The sequence below is a fragment of the Diabrotica virgifera genome, chromosome 3 (genome assembly GCF_917563875.1).
Source record: "Diabrotica virgifera virgifera chromosome 3, PGI_DIABVI_V3a".
Taxonomy (NCBI): Eukaryota; Metazoa; Arthropoda; class Insecta; order Coleoptera; family Chrysomelidae; genus Diabrotica; species Diabrotica virgifera.
This window is the reverse complement of record NC_065445.1, coordinates 62,116,399-62,137,345: the sequence shown is the minus strand read 5'-3', so window position 1 is coordinate 62,137,345 and position 20,947 is coordinate 62,116,399. Positions and strand designations below refer to the sequence as shown.

The window sequence follows — 20,947 nt, the reverse complement described above, 5'->3', positions numbered from 1 at the left end:
ATAAGAATAATTTTTATAAACAATAAACTTACTAAATTACAAAAAAAGCGATTTTTCGCAAAACAAAACATTTTTTTTTTGTATTTTTTCGGTCATTCTAAGTAAAAAATGTTACACGTTTTTTCGTAGGATGCATAGTTTTTGAGATAAACGCGGTTGAACTTTCAAAAAATCGAAAAATTGCAATTCTTGAACCGGAGTAACTTTTGATTAAAAAATAAAATAGCAATTCTGTTTGCAGCATTTGAAAGTTTAAGTCAAATTATACAGGTTTTGATTATTTGTATTGCCAAAAATTAATTTTTTTATTGTTAAACAAAGCTATAAACAAATAGTGCTTGAGTGACATTTTCAGTGCGTCTTTCATTTAAGTTCGAACGAATTGTACAAGTGCAAGCGCCTTCAAACAGGTAATTTCTACGTAGCATGGATAGCGGGCACGCGTTAAAACGCTCAAATACTTTGTTTATAGCTTGGTTTAACAATAAAAAAAAATTATTTTAGCAATGCAAATACTCAAAACGGGTATAATTTGACTTGAACTTTGAAATGCTGTAAGCAGAATTGCTATTTTATTTTTTAATCTAAAGTTACTCGGGTTCAAGAATTGAAATTTTTCGATTTTTTGAAAGTTCAACCGCGTTTATCTCAAAAACTATGCATCCTACGAAAAAACTTGTAAGAACATTTTTTGTAATTTTGCAAGTTTTTTGTTTATAACAATCTTATCGACATCCGGACCAACTGTTAACCAAAATATTCGTGTTCTACGGGTCAAAATACATATAAAAAAACTTGGGCAAGTCCATCTAAATAAAGGAGGCCGTTGTACCCCCTCCCTGGTGACAGCACTATAAAAGCAATTACAAAATGCTCGAATTCTATATAGAGCTAAATGAATCATTGTTTTTAGTAGTACCATTTAAAAATGAATAAACAACTATTTATTTTCGTAATTCGATTATTCCGACCGTCATAATTAACTATCAAAAGGCGTCAACCTGTCAAAGTTCTCTTCTTCATTCTCTACAACTACACTATGTTTCCATAGTTCTCATTTTTCTGATATACTTTTCCATGCTCTTCTGAGTGATATTATTATTTTATTGTCGTTTGCTTATTAAAGGTCTTAGTGCTGTTTCACATTATAAGAATTTTGAACGTGCGAGGGTTTTCTCGTGCGATAGTTTTGACGCACCTGCACCTATCCTTTTCACACAATAAGAATTGAGTCGCACGAAGATATTTTGCTGTGTTGTTTGGTATATTATTTTTATTTACACTTTGTGGCTGAGGTAGGTACAAGATACGATGTCTGATATGTATCATTACACATGGGTATTTTTTTGTCCATACTTTTGTCTTAATGTACTGTAATGCGTATTTAATTCATTTGCACTAAGTTATTTGTGGGATCTTGGATTAGCTAATCTAATTAGCTCATACAATATATGTAATAAACTATTCTAAATGGGAAATAAGCCGCAATTGAACTAAAAAAATTATTTTATTAACGTTTCGACATCCGATTTGGGCGTCGAAACGTTAATAAAATTTTTTTTTTTTAGTTAAATTGTGGCTTTTTCCCATTTAGACTAGTTTATTATAAAAATTCCACAAGGAAACAACTTCAGATCAACATTACAATCTCTGTTTTTCATGTACAGAATTTAAAAGACCCTCTGTCATCCATTAATTTTTAAATGTTGTTCCCCTCGTTTTAAATGTTGTTTTTAGATAATTTCACACAAGACGTGACCGCAGCCCTACTCCAGTTTTTACCGAGTTGTTTACCCTATAAAACTAAATTTAATTTCGCAGAATAAAAGGTATATTTTATATGGAGCGAAATCAAATTATAGCGTTGTGTTTACTTTATCGTCGAAGAAAGAGAACTAAAAATAAAAAAAAATAAGAGGAACTGGTTTTTTTCTTTATCACCTAATTCGTCAAATTAATTAATTCAAATTAATTCGTGCACTGTTAAGTGCACGGCATACACCATTCCAAGCATTTCTCGTCAAGTTTCTATCTTTATATATTTCTATTGTTTTGTCCCAATGAACAGGTCTCGGTTCAATTAATGTTATTAATATTTCACTATCAATCTGAGACATCATAATATAAAATATATGCACCTACTTTAAACAGCCACAAAGTGTAAATGAAAATAATGTACCAAACAACCAAAGAAACTACCTTCGTGCGACTGAACGACAGTATCATATGAAAGGATGCATTAAGTCCCCTATGCTACTGGGTGCGTAAAGACGGCACGGCTGCCGTCTGTTGTTGTAAGTGAGGGACGGCAAAAACACGGCGACTTCACCGAACGTTCCAACCACCGTCTAGAAGTGAGAAAGGCTCCATATGATTACATGCGCCACCATTGGAATGTCGTCGTGCGTTCTAACCCTCGCACGTTTAAATTCTTATAATGTGAAACAGCACTTACAGTTTCTTTTTGAAATCGTATTGATGTATGTTTATCTCTGCAATAGCTCTTTCCGTCTTCTGTAACATCAGGTTAATTCGTTCTGTATTTTTTCGATAAACCTATTGCAAGGACTTCAATGGGAGAATGCTACAGCCACATCGGGAGTACCGACATTCAATCGTGTATGCCGAACTCGGGTTCGAGAAAACATCAATAGGCACAATTGCCAAATGGAGCTTACATGCAAGGAAGGCCGCCGAAAAGGTGGAAAGATATTTGGCAGTCCACCTCCCAAGGGATATTAATAACGACGAATCAGCATTAAGGTATCGACAAATCTTAACCAAAATAAAGATGGGGAAAAGATTGCAAGGCATACAAATAAAAGTTTGCGTTAAAAAATAGTTGGGTAGATTCCTATGATGCCTGAAGTTAAATCCAGGAATATTTTAAACATCACATATATTTTAATATCATAATGTAAACAATTTAAAACTTTGATATTTAAAGGGTTTTTACCCACATATCTTGGTGGTTTAGGCATGTACTTTGACCTGTAATAAGCACTGATGATGGAATTAGTATGTTCCGAAAACGTTCTGGGATGTAGCCCTTTTAGGGATTTTTTTTATAAATACATATACCTTTTACAAAGGAATTTAACTATTTTTTGTGATACAAAATACATGGGAACAGAATATCCAGAAAATTACTAAACTCAATAATGCAAGAAAAAGACTTGTTAGAAAAACATGTTAATTGAAAAGAACAGCAGTGGAGATCTTTGGAGGAGCTTACTGAACCAGACCGTCATCATTAGAGAAAATTTCATGGCTCCTCTACATAATCGGCGATTACAGACAATCAAGCGCGAGCACGATTGTGTAGAGGGCATACTCGGCTATAGTTGCCCATGATTGTCTTTGATCACCAATAACTGTAGACGATCCTTAATTTTGCGGTTTTTCGGAGACGCTTCAAAGGGAATATAAATAATAAGTTAATGGGTAATAAGTTGTTATTTTTGCCATGTTTTTTGACATGTCCAAACAATCGCCGATCATTCGTTTCCTGTCAGAAAAAATTGTGCTTAAGTTAAAAAAGGTGTAATTTTAAGTTAGTTATTAACCAAAAAGTTGTTACATGATTGTATAATTATCCCCAGTAGCCAAAAATCGCAATGTGATGGTAAGTAGTATTTTAACTGGTATGAACTTTCTGAAACTAGTGTCTTGTTTCAATCAATGTATACGCCCTGTTCTAATATATGGCTCTCAGACATGGACGTTTACAAAGAAAATATGGAAAAAATAGCAGACAGAAAGATCCATGGAAAGACAAATGCTGAACATTAAACTATCGGACAGGAGAAAAAACGAATGGATCCGTAACAAAACAAAAGTGAAAGATGTCTCTACCCAAGTAGCAAAGCTTAAATGGAAGTTCGCCGGACACACCCTACGGCAGGAGGATGAAAGATGGACTAAGATGATTATACATTGGAGACCGTGGAACCACAAACTAAAAAGGGGAAGATCACAGATGCGATGGTCAGATGACCTGAAGAAATACACTGGGTCAAAATGGATGCAAATTACTTAAGATAGAGAGGCATGGAAGAAGGAAGAGGAGGCCTATATCCAAGGATGGATGTTTAGGGCTGATTAGATAGATAGATAGAAGTGTCTTGTTTTGCTACTACTGAGTTTGATGTATCTAAACTCATTTAATTTATCTCGAACAAGCCTGCCTTAAAGGTAGTGATATAATATTTATTGTGACTACTTTGTTCTATTACAATGAATAGTCAAATACCACTATCTTCTTATCCTTCATTTTTTTCCACAACTTTTCCTTGGGCCTATGGATACCGCTATTAAATAAATTGTTGCGGCAGCAACACACTGCACGTCCATCTTGATGGTTGTCGTTCAACATCCAACGGACGATTATGTGGACACTTGTACGATGATTATGCCGATCATAAACAATCACATGATCGGCCATCATCGGCGATAGTGAAGAGCAGGCATCACAGCCAAGAGTTCTTTCCCTACATGGCGTTACATTTTAGTTAGATATAATTTGGGCTTTTAAGTCTAATTTTACAAAGGTTCTCAATGTTCATTCTTCTAACCATTTTTAATACTACGTAGAACTCTAACTATACCTACTACAATCACAATAAAGATGCACTAGAAATAAACAAACCAAGACACGGTGAATGTTACAAGGAGAGATTCCAAATCATGATTTACAATGTACATACATTGTGAACCCAAATCATGATTCGGGAGTGCTTCTCCTAACATTCAACGTGTCTTGGTTTGTTTATTTCTAGTATATCTTTATTGTGATTTTAGCAAGTATAAACCTGTAACACAAATTGCTGCATGCTTTTTATTTTATTCATTTTTGTTACTTTATAAATCAAATTATTTTAATTTGTTTGCAAGTCATAAAAGTTTTAGTAGTTTAAAAAATGTGATTAAACATACAAAAATGGAGCACTTTGCATATCTTGAGAAATACCAATCCTAACAGAATGTTGCAATATTTGAGCTAGTCCAATGCCTATTCCTTTCCTGTTTTATGAAATATTTTCTTTTCATAAAGGGTTACCTTAAAAGTTTGGGTATGGCCCGAACGGCAGAAGTAAAACGAGACGCAAGAATTGGTGAAGCTGAAGCTAGAGCAGAAGCAACAATCAAAGAAGCCATCGCCGAAGAACAAAGAATGGCCTCCGTCTTCTTAAACGACACAGAAATTGCTAAAGCAAAGAGGGACTTCGAATTGAAGAAGGCTGCTTATGATGTGGAAGTACAGACGAAAAACGCCGAGGCTGAAATGGCTTACGAGCTGCAAGCTGCCAAGACCAAGCAGAGGATCAAGGAGGAACAGATGCAGATTCAAGTGGTAGAAAGGACACAGCAAATTGCAGGTAAATTAAATTCACATATTTATCACCGACCCAAAATTGGTGTTGTGCCTGACAACTTTCAATCGATATTAAATGTTTTAAAGTATTCTAGAGCAAGTTAAAATTTGTAATATTTGGTGGAATTTTATTTGCATCTCCACTAAATGTTTAGGAAAGAAAATTACATAACTACTTTTTTCTAGGGGTACAATACCAAATGATTTAGGACCAAGGTACAGTCTGACCAAATTCACTTTGTATTTGAGATTTTTGAGAAAACATGGGAATACTGGTCAAACTTTTCAATCATGTTTATTCAATTTGTGATATATCCCTGAAGATTGGTTAGAGTCCGAATTCATAACCCTACCAAAAAAACAACGCCCGAAAAACTATAGCGATTATAGAATAAGTTACGAACAACACTTTGAAAATATTTCTACGTATCATCCACAGTAGAATCAGATAAATGTGAAATAAGACCAGGATGAAACACAATTTGGCTTCAGAAATGGACTGGGAACCCGGGACACACTCTTTGCACTAAATGTATTATTGCAGAAATGCCGAGATCAAAGGAAAGACGTCTTTGTTGTATTTATTGACTATGAAAAGGCCTTTGATCGTGTACAGCATCACAAATTAATTACATTATTAAAGGATAAAGGAGTTGATAATCAAGACGTACGAATCATAGAAAAATAATACGGGCGTCAAACAGCTTGCATAAATGGAAAATCAACAGACATATGTAAAATTCAATGAGGTGTCAGACAGGGTTGTATACTGCCCCCACTGTTATTCAATCTGCATTCAGATAGAATATTTAAAGAAGCCCTGCACAATTTGGAATGAGGCGTGAAAGTTAATGGAATCCTGATAAATACAATCAGATACGCAGATGATTCAGTTAAAGTGATGACATGAATGGACTGCAATGCCTTTTAAATGCCATTGACACAGTGGGAAGAGAGTTTGGCCTAAACATAAACTGTTCAAAAACAAAATACATGGTGTTTAGCCGTTTAGCACATCAAGATTCACGGTTATATTATGTTGATGTCATATAATTCAAAGAGTACCCAGTTTTAAATATCTTGGTTGCCATATTACTGAAAAACTAGATCCAGATAAAGGGATAAAATGTAGAATCGAAATAGCCCGCACAAAATTTTTAAAAACAAGATCATCCTTTTATAATGATAAATTGCAACTTCTACTATGATTAAATGTTAAATCTGCTCATACAACACATGATTAAATGTTACATCTGCTCAGTCCTCTTATACGGTGTTGAAGCATGACATTAAAAATATCCACCATTAATCGTTTGGAGGCCTTTGAAATGTGGCTGAACAGGCAAACACTAAAAATACCATGGACATGCTGTCTTTAAGAGAGCAAATGGTACTCGCGAGCTGCTTGATAATATCAAATATAGAAAGATGGCCTATTTTGGATACGTAGTAAGGGGAGACCGATATAATATTCTTCAACTTATTATGATGAGTAAAATCGAAAGACGCAGAGGAATTGGTAGAAAACAGGCCTCTTGGATGAAGAATATCAGGGAGTGGACAGGCATAAAGAAAGCGGAGATATTTAGAGTAGCTCGAGACAGAGACAGTTTCGCCATGTTAATCGCCAACGTCAAGGGGACTTAAGCACGTTAAGAAGAAGAATGTCTTGCCAAGTAAAATACCTGCACGGAGTGTACATTCGTTTCCTGTCTCGCTTACGTTCCACGGTTTCCGGTATTTTTGTGCGCATCTCAAATACAAAGTGAATTTGATCAGACGTTCTGTGAAAGAGATATTTTCCTTCGACATTAATAGCGGACTTAAAAGGTCGTGGATCTGAATGTGTTTGGTTTTATAAGGTTGTACCTACTTAATTTAGGAATAAAAAAAAACAATCGGTTAAGAGAGAACATTGAATAACAAAATAATTCTCCAGTTAAAAGCGTCTCCATACCGGGTTAAAAATAGCGAAAGAGAGTATACCGCTGTACACAGCAGTTCTACGCCATTGAGCCCACACACGCTTAGCGAACTTGAGGTGAATTGCGTAATTAGCGAGATTGAGACATATTGATACAAATACATGGACAACTTACCTAAAAGTCTCTATCAAACAGCTAATCACGAAGAACTAGAAACACCAGGATTAGAATCGGATGAGCAAACAGAAATTAAACAGGAAGATATAAAGAACGCCTTAAAAAAGATAAAAAATCGAACAGCTCCTGGAAAAGATGGAATAGCTAATGAACTTTTAAAATACGGAGGACATAGACTTCACAAAGAACTGAATATCCTTATAAGTAAAATAATAAATACAAGAAGAATTCCAGAAGAATGGAGAACCACTCAAATGATAGCTTTTTTTAAGAAAGGTGATAGGGCAGACCCCACTAACTATAGAGGGATAAATTTACTGAGCACTATACTGAAATTCACAACAAAAATACTTATGGCGAAAATAATGTCGTGCATAAATATATCGGATGAACAACAAGGATTTAGAAGTGGGAGATCATGTAACGATGCAGTTTTTGTGATAAGACAAATAGCGGAGAAATCATTAAAATATAACAAACCAGCCTTTTTCTGTTTCATAGACCTAGACAAAGCGTTTGATAGAATCCAATTAAAGGATGTGATACACCTACTATAATATGACAAAAATTTACCACTGGATATCATAAAACTGATAGAAAACATATATGTAAGAAATAAAATAGAAATGAAAGTCAATGGAATAATAACAGAACCCATAGAAACAAACACAGGAATCAGGCAAGGAGATTCACTAAGCCCTCTACTGTTTAACATAATGTTGGATGCAATAATAAAACAAGTGAAGAAAAAAAAGAGGGTACAAAATGGGCAATAGAGAGATAAAAAATACTCTGTTACGCTGATGACACCGTGTTAGTAGCAGAGTGCGAAGACGACCTACAACATTAACGCAAAAGAAATGAATATGAAAATATCAGCCCAAAAAAACAAAAAGCTTAGTAATTGCCAAAGAACCAATAAGATGCAAATTGGAGTTAGACAATCAAATTATACAACAAGTAATGACTTTCAAATATCTGGGAATTAATCTATCCGCCGACTACAATATCGAAGAAGAGGTAAAAGACCAAATAATTAAAGCCAGTAGAACGGCCGAATGTCTAAATGACACAATTTGGAAAAACAAACACCTAAGATTGGAAACAAAGGTCCGAATATACAGGGTGTCTGCGTAACTTGGAACCATATGGGAAACTTTTTTAATATCAATTTTACGAAAAAAAGTCATTCTTTATAAAGTGCTCTGCATAGTCTAAATCCTAAGATGCAATCATCAGATATCAAATTTTGTCAACAGTATACGAGGTATGTCAAAAAATGTGAATAACGCTCAAAAGCAAACTACCTTTATATTTCAAAATATCAAAAAATTTTATTATGAAAAGTTATTTGTAATTAAAAACCATATTCAAAAATGCAATAACAGCCTTCTACTTGAAAAAAAAAATTTCTGAAATTTTCCTAAATTACCGATTCCGAACATCATTTTTATTTATTAGACATGTAATAACTCTTTTATTAATAATTTTAGGAAAAAAGTTATTCTTCATAAAAATCTGTGCATAGTCTAAAACTCAAGATACAACCATCAGTTATCCAAGTTTGTTAATTTTATACGAGATATGTCGAATAATATGAATTTAGAAAGAATTCTAGAATTCATAATATTTGACACATCTCGTATAAAATTAACAAACTTGGATAACTGATGGTTGCATCTTGAGGTTTAGACCATGCACAGATTTTTATGAAGAATAACTTTTTTTCCTAAATTATTAATAAAAGAGTTATTACATGTCTATTAAATAAAAATGATGTTCGGAATCTGTAATTTAGGAAAATTTCAGAAATTTTTTTTCAAGTAGAAGACTGTTGTTGCATATTTGAATATGGTTTTTAATTACAAATAACTTTTCATAATAAAATTTTTTGATATTTTGAAATATAAAGGTAGTTTGCTCCTGAGCAAAATTAATATTTTTTGACATACCTCGTATACTGTTGACAAAATTTGATATCTGATGATTGCATCTTAGGTTTTAGACTATGCAGAGCACTTTATAAAGAATGACTTTTTTTCGTAAAATTGATATTAAAAAAGTTTCCCATGTGGTTCCAAGTTACGCAGACACCCTGTATAAGTCAGTTATTAGGCCAGTTATGACTTACACGGCCGAAACAAGGCCAGATACAAGCAAAACACGAAGACATCTGGAAACAAACGAAATGAAGATCTTAAGAAGGATTGCTGGAAAAGGACTACAGGATAGGGTAAGAAGTGAGGAAATCAGACGCATATGTGGGGTAGACAATATAAATATCTGGGTAAAGAACAGAAAAGAAGAGTGGAATGAGCACATAATCAGGATGTCTGAATCAAGGATAGTAAGAATAGTCAAGGACAAGTCACCGTTAGGCAGGAAAAGTATAGGGCGCCCAAGGAAAAGATGGAATGACAACTTAGGGGCAGATTGAAAGGCACCGTTGAAGAAAAACAGGCAGTACTGCCTATATAAAAGAAGAAGAAGATGAGGCATATTTAGATTGTTGTTTTTGCAATAATATTGTACCGATATACTTTTCACTTAAATCAATATTTTTATTTCTTTTTTAGTACAAGAACAGGAAATTGCCAGACGAGAAAGGGAACTAGAATCCACGATTCGCAGACCAGCAGAAGCAGAAAAATTCAGATTGGAAAAAATTGCCGAAGCCAACCACAAGCGAGTACTTTTGGAAGCAGAAGCCGAAGCTGAATCTACAAGATTAAGAGGGGAAGCTGAAGCTTTCGCTATTCAGGCTAAAGCCGCGGCAGAAGCCGAACAGATGGCCAAGAAGGCCGAAGCTTGGAAAGAGTACAAGGAGGCAGCTATGATTGATATGTACCTGGACGTATTACCAAAGGTAATTTTTTTCTTCTTTTATGGCACCAAAGGTAATTCATCAAGATGTTAATTACCATACTTAATGACTTATTCTGAATGCTTATTCAATACACTAATTAAGTGTCGTTTTCTTTTCAATGAATAGTAGCCAATCTTTGGTGTATTTTGATTTATATACTGGCAAAAGTTTTTTAAATGTCTATAGTCATGATTATTTTATAGGTCGCTGCTGAAGTTGCTGCTCCTTTGTCTCAGGCCAAGAAGATTACCATGGTATCTACAGGAACAGGTGAAGTTGGTGCTGCTAAGCTTACAGGAGAAATTCTTGATATTGTTAACAAAGTACCGATGCTTGTTAAGAGTATGACTGGTGTGGACATTTCCAAGGTAACTAATACTAAATTTCTATGTGTCTAACACCTAGTTACCTATTCAGCAATTCAGATACATATGATACATTTTAAAGTAGAAGACTTTAAAATGATATTGCCAATATTTATGAGTTGCGTTCCTGGGACGACTTTACTGAAAGATAGTTCATTCGATTACATGAAATCAACCCCAACTCAAGAATATCCGATATAAATGAGTCAAATTAAATAAATTATTAGAAGAATTTTTTTACTAAGCAACAACATTTTTGTTTATATTAATAGTATTTTGTATTTTGACAACGGCACCCGATTTGGGCGTCGAAACGTTAATAAAAATCATTTTTTTAATAATATTGTGGCTTATTTCCCATTCTAAATAGTCAAAATGGTAAAAAGTTAATTCAGACGCAATATTCGTCGATGTCTTATATTTCTCTCGCCTATTTGGATGTTTCGTAAGTATATTATTTTAAAATTAATGGGAATTTAAAGAGAAATAAAAGAAATGCAGCGCTTAATCTCGTTAGCGGCTTCTGGCTGTATAAATAGACATTTAGATTCTGCTTATTCTCGTTTGAAGATGTCAAGACGCAATTCTCAAAGTGGTAAATAAAAAACACGAAATTTTAGATATACAAAGTGGACAAAAAAATGCTATAATGTCAATGATGCATTGTTGATTTTCTCTGAGAAATAATTATCTACACCACAGTTTTTGGTGAAAAAAGACCTCCTATAGAACTGTAAAACTATCTCAATATCTCTACTTCATATCTAATTGCTTATTCTTTTTCAGTCGGTCCATGCCGCTTAAATATCACAGGAAGGACAATATTATTTGAATCAGCTTCTTCAATCTTTGGAAGTTCTTGTTAATCCAGCTATCCAATATTATAATCCATTATACCTTTTAAAATATTATACCGATTTTACGGCTATTCGAATGTTATAATTATGAATGTTATTTTATTTTTATGTTTTATTATTTGTGAAAAATTGGCTTTTATAGGAAACAGAACTTAAATATTTTAGCAGTTAGTTTGTGTTTAGTAAATGTTAATAAAAATACTAGGTTTTCTGTTTAATTGTAAGTCTAGGGAAAATATACAAGTGATAAGTTTGTAATTTCCTTTTGGAGGCAGCTCTTATATATCTTGATTGTTTAGGCATTCTTAGTATTCCATTTACGATGATTATATAGGACTATTCATCGCCGCCATTTTTCTCGTACACTTGACATATGACGTACGATATACGAGTATACGTCATACGTCATTGGTATATACCAAAGACGGATGACGTGTATAGGGCTTTTCATTCACAGTCATTTATTTCGAGCTTCTGTCATGTGTCACATAATATGAATATATCTACGTCATACGTTATTTGCATATACCAATGATACAAACCAAAGACGTATGACGTAGATATATTAATATTATGTGACACATGACAGAAGCTCGAAACAAATGACAATCGATGAAAAACCCTATATATCGTACTTCATATGTCACGTGCACGAGAAAAATGGCGGTGATGAATAGTATTATCAATGTATTGCTAGAAATATAATAATACATATTTAATTGGGAATTTTATGACAGAAGCATTTACGTATGACGTAAGATCCGCCATATTTGAAAGTGGCGCCGTTTGCACGGCTATTGAAATATCAGTTTGTCCATGCCGAAGTGACTGAGTTTCTATTGTATTTTCGTTTTTACGTTACTTTAAATTAATTCTCGCTATAGAAATTTGTGAGTCAGTTATAATCATTGTAAATGTCAATCGTAGAAATTACTTACGCTACATGTCCTCCACAACTTAAACTCTTTCTCTTTTTTGTGAGGTTCCTGTAGACGTCTTCTTTTTAGATGTTTTGTCGTTTGTATCAAATGTATACATTGACAAATTTTTCAACAATACGGTGGAGCTCTGATTAGCTCTATTTGGTATATCGCCAGTTTAAATGAAGTGTCTCTAAATTACATTTAAGTACAGAGGGATTTGTGTTCTGTTTGATTAATACGGTAAACAAACATTTGCCTTCATAACGTAGAACGTGACTTCATAGTATTTATAACTCCATACTACCTCTGTTTTTTCGTCTCGAGAACGATAGATCTGAATTTAGATGGGGATTGCATTATAATTCTAGAATTCTATTTTTGATAAAACAGTTTTTGGTGCAAACCTAGTATTTTGAAAATTGTTGCTTGTTTAAATTTTAATTTTTGAGACGGTCTGTTTCCTGTATTTAACCCTGCAACGTGCAATGTTTGTAGTGTGAGGCACTTGAAACTTAAAAAATTTATTGATGATATTGAAAGAGATATTGGAGTTGGGAATACATAAAAACATAAATACCTCTATTTTTTGTATCCTTAATATATTTCTCTAATATGTACATTATTTTAATAAATGTGGTTATCCAAGCTATGTATTTGCATTTTTATTTATGTTTTAATTGAAGACTTAATACGAACTCTAAAAAAATCGAAAAACATGGGGAGCATAAGGTATTCCGAACGAATTACTAAAACACAAGTAATATTACGAGAATTACTGGCGTATGTTTTCACCTTATTCTATTAAGGACATGAAAGAGACTCCCACCGACTATTAAGACTCCCACCGGAGTCATCATCATCATTACCCCAGGCTGTGGGTGAAAAAACGTGATATAATTCAGGAATTTTTGAAACCTATCAGGTGTTGTAAAGGACGATGCCAGGAATAACTTCTACTAAAATGTAACCAAAAATATTGTGCGCTTTTTTTTATATTGCGATTTTCATTTGTTAAATTTGCAATTTTTAAAGATTTTTAATTTTGCAGCTTAGGATATTTATTTTAGAGAAAAAATTTTTAATAGAAAGTTGTAGTGAATTAAAAAACCTACAATTTGAGCTATGGTAAGTTTAATTTCGTTTATTGGTTATTGCAAATCAGCCTGCGAAAGGTCCAAAATGGCCGTTTTTTACAATTGCATTATTTATTGTACAAATCATTTTTTTATAATTTCTAAAGCTTTAAAATGAAGATTTTTCAATTTAAAACATAAAAAAAAGTTGTAAAACCAGATTAACGAATTTGTTGCTTAGATATTATAAATTGTTTATCCCAAGAGGTCAAATGTCGAAGGCTATAACTTTTTGAAAAAAAATCGTAGAGAGTTGGTGAAACATCCAATCTCCTTCTAAAGAGTTATATTTTCATATTCTGATGTAAATAAATGCGTAAAACATTTTTAAACCTCTAATTTTTGGGTTTGAAAATAAGGGGGCAAATTTCGTTATAAACATTTAGAGCTGAAGCGGCCCTGTACATCCTATGAGTTTTTAACTTACAGATTATTGTTGCTGAAGACGAAATGCAGATTTATAAGAAAATAAAAAAATTCTACGACCAACTGAAGCCGAGATAATTTTTGGGTTTGAAAATAAGGGGGCAAATTTCGTTATAAACATTTAGAGCTGAAGCGGCCCTGTACATCCTATGAGTTTCTAACTTAAAGATTAAAGTTGCTGAAGACGAAACGAAGATTTATAAAAAAAATAAAAAATTTTTACAACCAACCGAAGCCGAGATAATTGTTTTTTTTTTTTTTTTTCTTAAATCGTAGTGCCTTTATTTATAACAATTAAGAAATTATTTTACAGTCATTGACTAAAGAAGGACTTATGTTATCTTATAATAAAAATTATTTTAAAATATAATTACATTTAATTATTAAAAATTATTTTTAAAATCGGTGCTTTTGCGAGTGGCCGAATTTTGCAAATCGCCCGGCTCGCTTCAAATCCGCGCGCTCGGAAAATTTTTACGTAACTTGTATTAAATTTTGACAGAAAACAATTTAATAATATTACCATTATAATATACAGTCTGTTTAACACTGTATTTGTTTTTCTTGATAAACTTTTATATGTGAAATCTCATTTCTGAAGAAATGTTACAAAAATGATACATATATATGAAATATATAACTATATTTTTAATTTTCTCATTGGTATATAAATATAATAATAATAATGTTACTTCTTATTATACAATATAAAACTTTCTTCTTGTAGTGACTATCCGTTTTGGATGTTGGCGAACATCCAAAACGGATAGTCACTACAAGAAGAAAAAGTTTTATATTGTATAATAAGTAGTAACATTATTATTATTATGTTTATATAACAATGAAAAAATTAAAAATATAGTTATATATTTCATATATTATTATATGTACCATTTTTGTAATATTATTTGTTCAGAAATGAGATTTCACATATAAAAGTTTATCAAGAAAAACAAATACAGTGGTAAACAGGCCGTATATTATAATGGTAATATTATTAAATTGTTTTCTGTCAAAATTTAATACAAGTTACGTAAAAATTTTCCGAGCGCGCGGATTTGAAGCGAGCTGGGCGATTTGCAAAATTCAGCCGTTCGCAGAAGCACCGATTTTAAAAATAATTTTTAATAATTAAATGTAATTATATTTTATAATAATTTTTATTTTAACATAATATAAGTCTTTCTTTAGTCAATGACTGTAAAATAATTTCTTAATTTTTATAAATAAATGCACTACGATTTAAGAAAAAAAAACAATTATCTCGGCTTCAGTTGGTTGTAGAAAATTTTTATTTTTTTATAAATCTTCATTTCGTCTTCAGCATCTTTAATCTGTAAGTTAGAAACTCATAGGATGTACAGGGCCGCTTCAGCTCTAAATGTTTATAAAGAAAATTGCCCCCTTATTTTCAAACTCAAAAATTATCTCGGCTTCAGTTTGTCGTAGATTTTTTTTATTTTTTTATAAATATTCCTTTCGTCTTTAGCAACAATAATCTGTAAGTTAAAAACTCGTAGGATGTACAGGGCCGCTTCAGCTCTAAATGTTTATAACGAAATTTGCCCCCTTATTTTCAAACCCAAAAATTAGAGGTTTAAAAATGTTTTACGCATTTATTTACATCCGAATATGAAAATATAACTCTTTAGAAGGAGATTGGATGTTTCACCAACTCTCTACGATTTTTTTTTTCAAAAAGTTATAGCCTTCGACATTTGACCTCTTGGGATAAACAATTTATAATATCTAAGCAACAAACTCGTTAATCTGGTTTTACAACTTTTTTTATGTTTTAAATTGAAAAATCTTCATTTTAAAGCTTTAGAAATTATAAAAAAATGATTTGTACAATAAATAATGCAATTGTAAAAAACGGCCATTTTGGACCTTTCGCAGGCTGTTTTGCAATAACCAATAAACGAAATTAAACTTAAAATAGCTCAAATTGTAGGTTTTTTAATTTACTACAACTTTCTATCAAAAAGTTTTTCTCTAAAATCAATATCCTAAGCTGCAAAATTAAAAATCTTTAAAAATTGCAAATTTAACAAATGAAAATCGCAATATAAAAAAAGCGCACAATATTTTTGGTTACATTTTAGTAGAAGTTATTCCTGGCATCGTCCTTTACAACACCTGATAGGTTTCAAAAATTCCTGAATTATATCCTGAAATCGACCTATTTTTCACCCACAGCCTGGGGTACATCGCGTAGCGCTACAACCCTGGGTGGGTCCTGGCTGACTGTACAACTTTCTTCCAATTTGTTCGGTCTTCCATCAACCTAGGGTCAAATGGAATGTTCATTTTTCGGAGATCTGATTGGATGTTATCTCTCCATCGCATTCTGGGACGTCCGATTGGCCTTTTGCCTGTAAGAATCTCCTCCCATACCAGTCTTCCAAGTCTCTCGTTATGAAGTCTGTGCACGTGGCCTGCCCATCTTAGTCGCTGTGATTTAATTTCTTGGACAATATCGGTGTCATTGTAGAGTTCTTTTAATTCGAAGTTGGTTCTGATCCTATACTGGTTTGTGTTAATGTCGCGGTGAGGTCCAAAAATTTTTCTAAGATTTTTCGTTCAAAACGTCTGAGCTTTTCTTCGTTTGATTTGGTCATGGTCCACGTTTCGCAACCATATGTTAGTACAGGTCTGACGATGGATTTATAGATTTTGATATTGGAACTTCATGTAAGATTTTTTGATTTTATATGCTTATCCAGTGCGAATAGACAGCGATTTGCTGATTGGATTCTGTCTTTTATTTCTTCAGTAACATCGTTGTCAGCTGTGATTACGGCCCCCAGATACTTAAAACGTTGTACTCTTTCGAAATTGAAGGTGTTGACCGTCACATTTTATCCTATCCTGTCTCTTCTTGTCGTTCTATTTATACACATATATTTCGTCTTCTCTTCATTAATCCTCAGCCCTACTTCGCTTGTTGCTCCTTCCACCTTGTTGAAAATGGCTTTTGTGGATAGGATGGAGTCTCCAACAAGATCAATGTCATCTGCGTAAGCTAGTAATAACTTGGGACCTTGAACCGATAGCAGTTCTGTTTTTATTTCGGCCGACCTCGTGGCTTTCTCTAATACAAGGTTAGAAGGTAGTGGATATAACGCATCACCCTGTTTGAGTCTACTGTTGATTTCGAAGCTGTCAGACAGTTTATTATTTACACGTATGTACTTTTGATATTCCACCCTCCACACAGACTTTAGTCATCCGAATGAGTTTCTTTGGTATTGAGAACTCCGCCATGGCATTCCATACTTGGCTTTTTTCTACGCTGTCATATGCCTGTCGAAAGACTATGAAGAGATTGTGTATGGGTCTGTTATACTCTCATCCCTTTTCTAGAAGCTGTCTCAGCGTGAATAGTTGATATATTGTGGATCTGTTTGCCCTAAAACCGGCTTGATATTCTCCTAGGACATTTTCAGCATAAGGGATTAGTCTACTAAGAATGATATTTGAGAGGATTTTATATGCCGTGTTTAAGAGTGAAATCCTCTGTAATTCGCTCATTTTGTTTTGTCCCCTTTTTGTGGATGGGCACTATGATGTTTTCCTTCCATCTTGCTGGTATCCTTTCTTCTAACCATATCTGTGTTATTACTTGGTGGAATTGGCGATGTAGTGTTTCTCCACCATATTTCAGAAATTCTGCTGGTATCTCGTCCGTACCCGGCGCTTTGTGATTTTTCAGCTTATTCAAGACCTTTCGGGTTTCTTCAAAAGAGGGATTTTCTACGGGCATGTCAGCTGTTATATAGATCTCTTCTTTGTGCTGTTTTTCATGTATGATGTTTAGAAGGTCTCTGAAATACCCTTTCCATTCTTCTGTTAGTTCTTTACCGTCGATTGTCTCTCAGTGTATGGATAGAATTGGTTCTATGTCCTCTTAGTGGAGATTGCTTTCTCAGTGGAGATTGCTTTTTAGAATTCTCTGGAGCCTGGTTTGGGCCGGTCTCTCTCCATAGCTTCATATTTTTGTTCATAGTTTATTTTCTTTGTGCGTATCATTTTTCTTGTTTCTTTTTGGCAGTTGTATTCCTTTTTACTTTTGTCTGTAGTTGTATCCATGTCTTCCTTACTGTTTGTCTTTTTTCCAGCTGTTTTCGACATTCATCGTCATACCATGTTTTTGCCCTCTTCTGCCTACTTCTTCCAAAGATCTTGTCAGCTGTCTCGGTTATTATTTCGGCAGTCGTTTCCCACAGCTCTTCTATATCATTGTAAACGGTTTTAGAGTTCAACGTGTGTTCAAGTAGTTCTATATATTTTTGATGTTTCTCTGTGTTCTGCATTTCGTCCATGTTCCATTGTGGGTTCATTGTTGTATTTGTGGCTAGATATTCCGGATTTGACCTTTGCTCTGACTAAGTAATGATCTGTCTCCGTCTATTCCTCTGAGGCTTCTTACGTCTATGACATTGTTCCCATGTCGGGCATCTACAATGATGTGGTCAATTTGGTTTCGCGTAATATGGTCGTTTGAGATCCAGGTTTTCGTATGAATGTATTTATGCGGAAACATAGTTGACTTTATTAACATATTAGCTGCTGCAGTTTCTGTGGAAACCACCGGAGTGGACAGAAGTATATATTAACATCTACAAAAAAGAGATAAGAATTGTTCGAACTACAGGGTGCTAAGTTTCATAAATTCATTCTTGAGACTATGTAATAATATTAAAAAATAAAATTGAAAAAGAGATGACGGATGTAGAACAAAATGGCTTTCGTGCTGGCAGATCCTGTATGGACAGTATATTTTCTCTAAAGCAGGTTATTGAGAAAAGTTTAGCCCACAACCTTTCAACTCATGTAGTCTTTATAGACCTGACAAAGACAGTACGGGCAGTTCAAACAAAATATATTTTCCGAGTCTGCCGCTTAAAATATTAGGAAATTCAAGACTTACTTGTGCCCACACCATCATGGAAAAAATATCAAGCCTATGGTCAGTAGTTAAGACGTATATGGGCCCAGTGGGACTCCTTTATCATGAAAGACAGCTTACCTAAAAGAGTACTGGAAAATGATGGTTCAGCGAAGAGAACACAGTTGGTGATTCAAAAGAGCAGAATAGCCAAAGTACTTCTGCATATCACAAAAAGTCTGCTTTATTAGCGAACAGGCTGGAGGGTTAAGAAATATCTTTATAGCTTTCACATGGGTGAGTCCTGTGAGGTTCACTTATATGGAAATACAATGTAATTTTATTTCGCTTGTCAGCTGTTATGTTAAAGAGAATGGCTTTATTTAAATGTCGGTCTCGGAGACTTAAACAGGTAGGGGAGATATGCCTGAGACGGCATAATTTTTTTTAAATGTTTTGTAATCGATAATCGATAGAGTTAGACATGTAATAAAAATCAAAGTCAGTGCTAGGAACATTTACATAAATATAACATTATTTTTTAACAAGGTACATATTATACTTTTTTTTTCTGAGAAAATAAATTGTAAAGTATTACATGTGCCATCTCACCCACATACATGTGGGTAAGATGGCATAACCTTGAAATAAAGGCACTATAATCTCGACTCATAAGTCACAAATAATTTTTTTTGTAGTCTTGGGTACACCGGCACATTCGGAATATGACCACTTGCCACACATTTGGCAAGGTTAGTCATTTGGCACATCTTAGTCAGGTTTTTCGAGAAAGAGATAATGAAAAGAGGCCATTACAAAAAATGCAAGCAGCATCTTCCTCGTCACTTGTCTCAATATCGACGGAATCGATTTTGTCGGTTCGAATTCCTCTTAAAACGATCCATAACTGTAACGACAAACTTCGATCATATAACAAAATTAATGCAGTGTAAAAACGCATAAGGGTGAGATGGCATACCTATGCCATCTTATCCACCTGCTTACTATGCCATCTCAGGCAACATTGCAATCATACCGTTTTTTAACCTAATTTTTCTTAAGCACATTTTTAAGATATAAATCGATACAGGCGTGATAGGCATAAGGTAAAGGAACATCACAAAATTTAAAAACTTAACTCAGGTGTAAACACTCGCTAATTATAATGTGATCAAAAAAAGTCCTACTTAATATTTTGTCCTACTTAATTAACATTCCAAAGGCTACTGCTGTCAAAATAAAACTAACATGCATAAGTTCAACAATGTTGACAAATTTTAACTTGAGGAACTGAAAACTGTCACACCAGGCACCAAATTTGGAATAGTTTACGAAAAACGCGTGATATGCCACCTCAGCCAGTATGCCGTCTCAGGCATACTTCCCCTACTGATACCTCAAAGTTTTAAACACGTACTGTAGGACTCGTTTAGAAATCAGATGACAGTGAGCCCATCGGCAAATTATTGTTAACCTTACAGCAAACCAACATTAAACTTAAACATGGTCTTATCAAAGCAGTCCAAAGTCTGTATAATGGAACGATTGCAAAAATTAAAACTGTATCAAGGATGTCTGAGGGATTTAAGGTCACCAAAGGGTCAAAGCAGGGTTACTGTATTTCGCCTACACTTTTCAAAATGTATCTGGAACAAGCACTCAAGCTGTGGAAAAGAAAATGTAATGGCACGGGAATCCCTCTCAATGACAGACAACACTATACACTTTGTTTCGCTGATGACCAAATTCTGATTTTTAAAATCGTGAAGAATTGAGTTACATGTCGCGGAAGCTAATAAAGAATATAACAAAAAATGGGGTCGCGAAGTCAACATTAACCCATTTGCTGCCGATCACGCGACAGCGCGTGATATGGTTACTTCAGTCAGGTGTCGATCAAAAAATGGCTCCTAGCCGAGTTCTATCCTCTTCGATAGGCAGCGAATGTGTTAAGAAAATTGAAGCCATATGTATTGAAGGGACAAAGCAGTCCATTACATTAGACGATGG

At 33.8% G+C, this 20,947-nt stretch overlaps 1 protein-coding gene across 2 annotated transcripts in view; it reads left to right on the top strand.

The window, feature by feature from the left end:
• Positions 1–13,136, top strand: part of LOC126881864 (flotillin-1) — a 92,458-nt gene extending 79,322 nt beyond the window's left edge. For both annotated transcript variants that reach the window (XM_050646504.1, XM_050646505.1), the window contains 4 exons: positions 5,054–5,378; positions 10,053–10,342; positions 10,546–10,710; positions 11,494–13,136. In XM_050646504.1, the coding sequence (XP_050502461.1) occupies positions 5,054–5,378; positions 10,053–10,342; positions 10,546–10,710; positions 11,494–11,511 (798 nt within the window). In that variant the 3' untranslated portion in view covers positions 11,512–13,136. The remainder of the gene's footprint in view (positions 1–5,053; positions 5,379–10,052; positions 10,343–10,545; positions 10,711–11,493) is intronic.
• Positions 13,137–20,947: the final 7,811 nt, after the last annotated feature.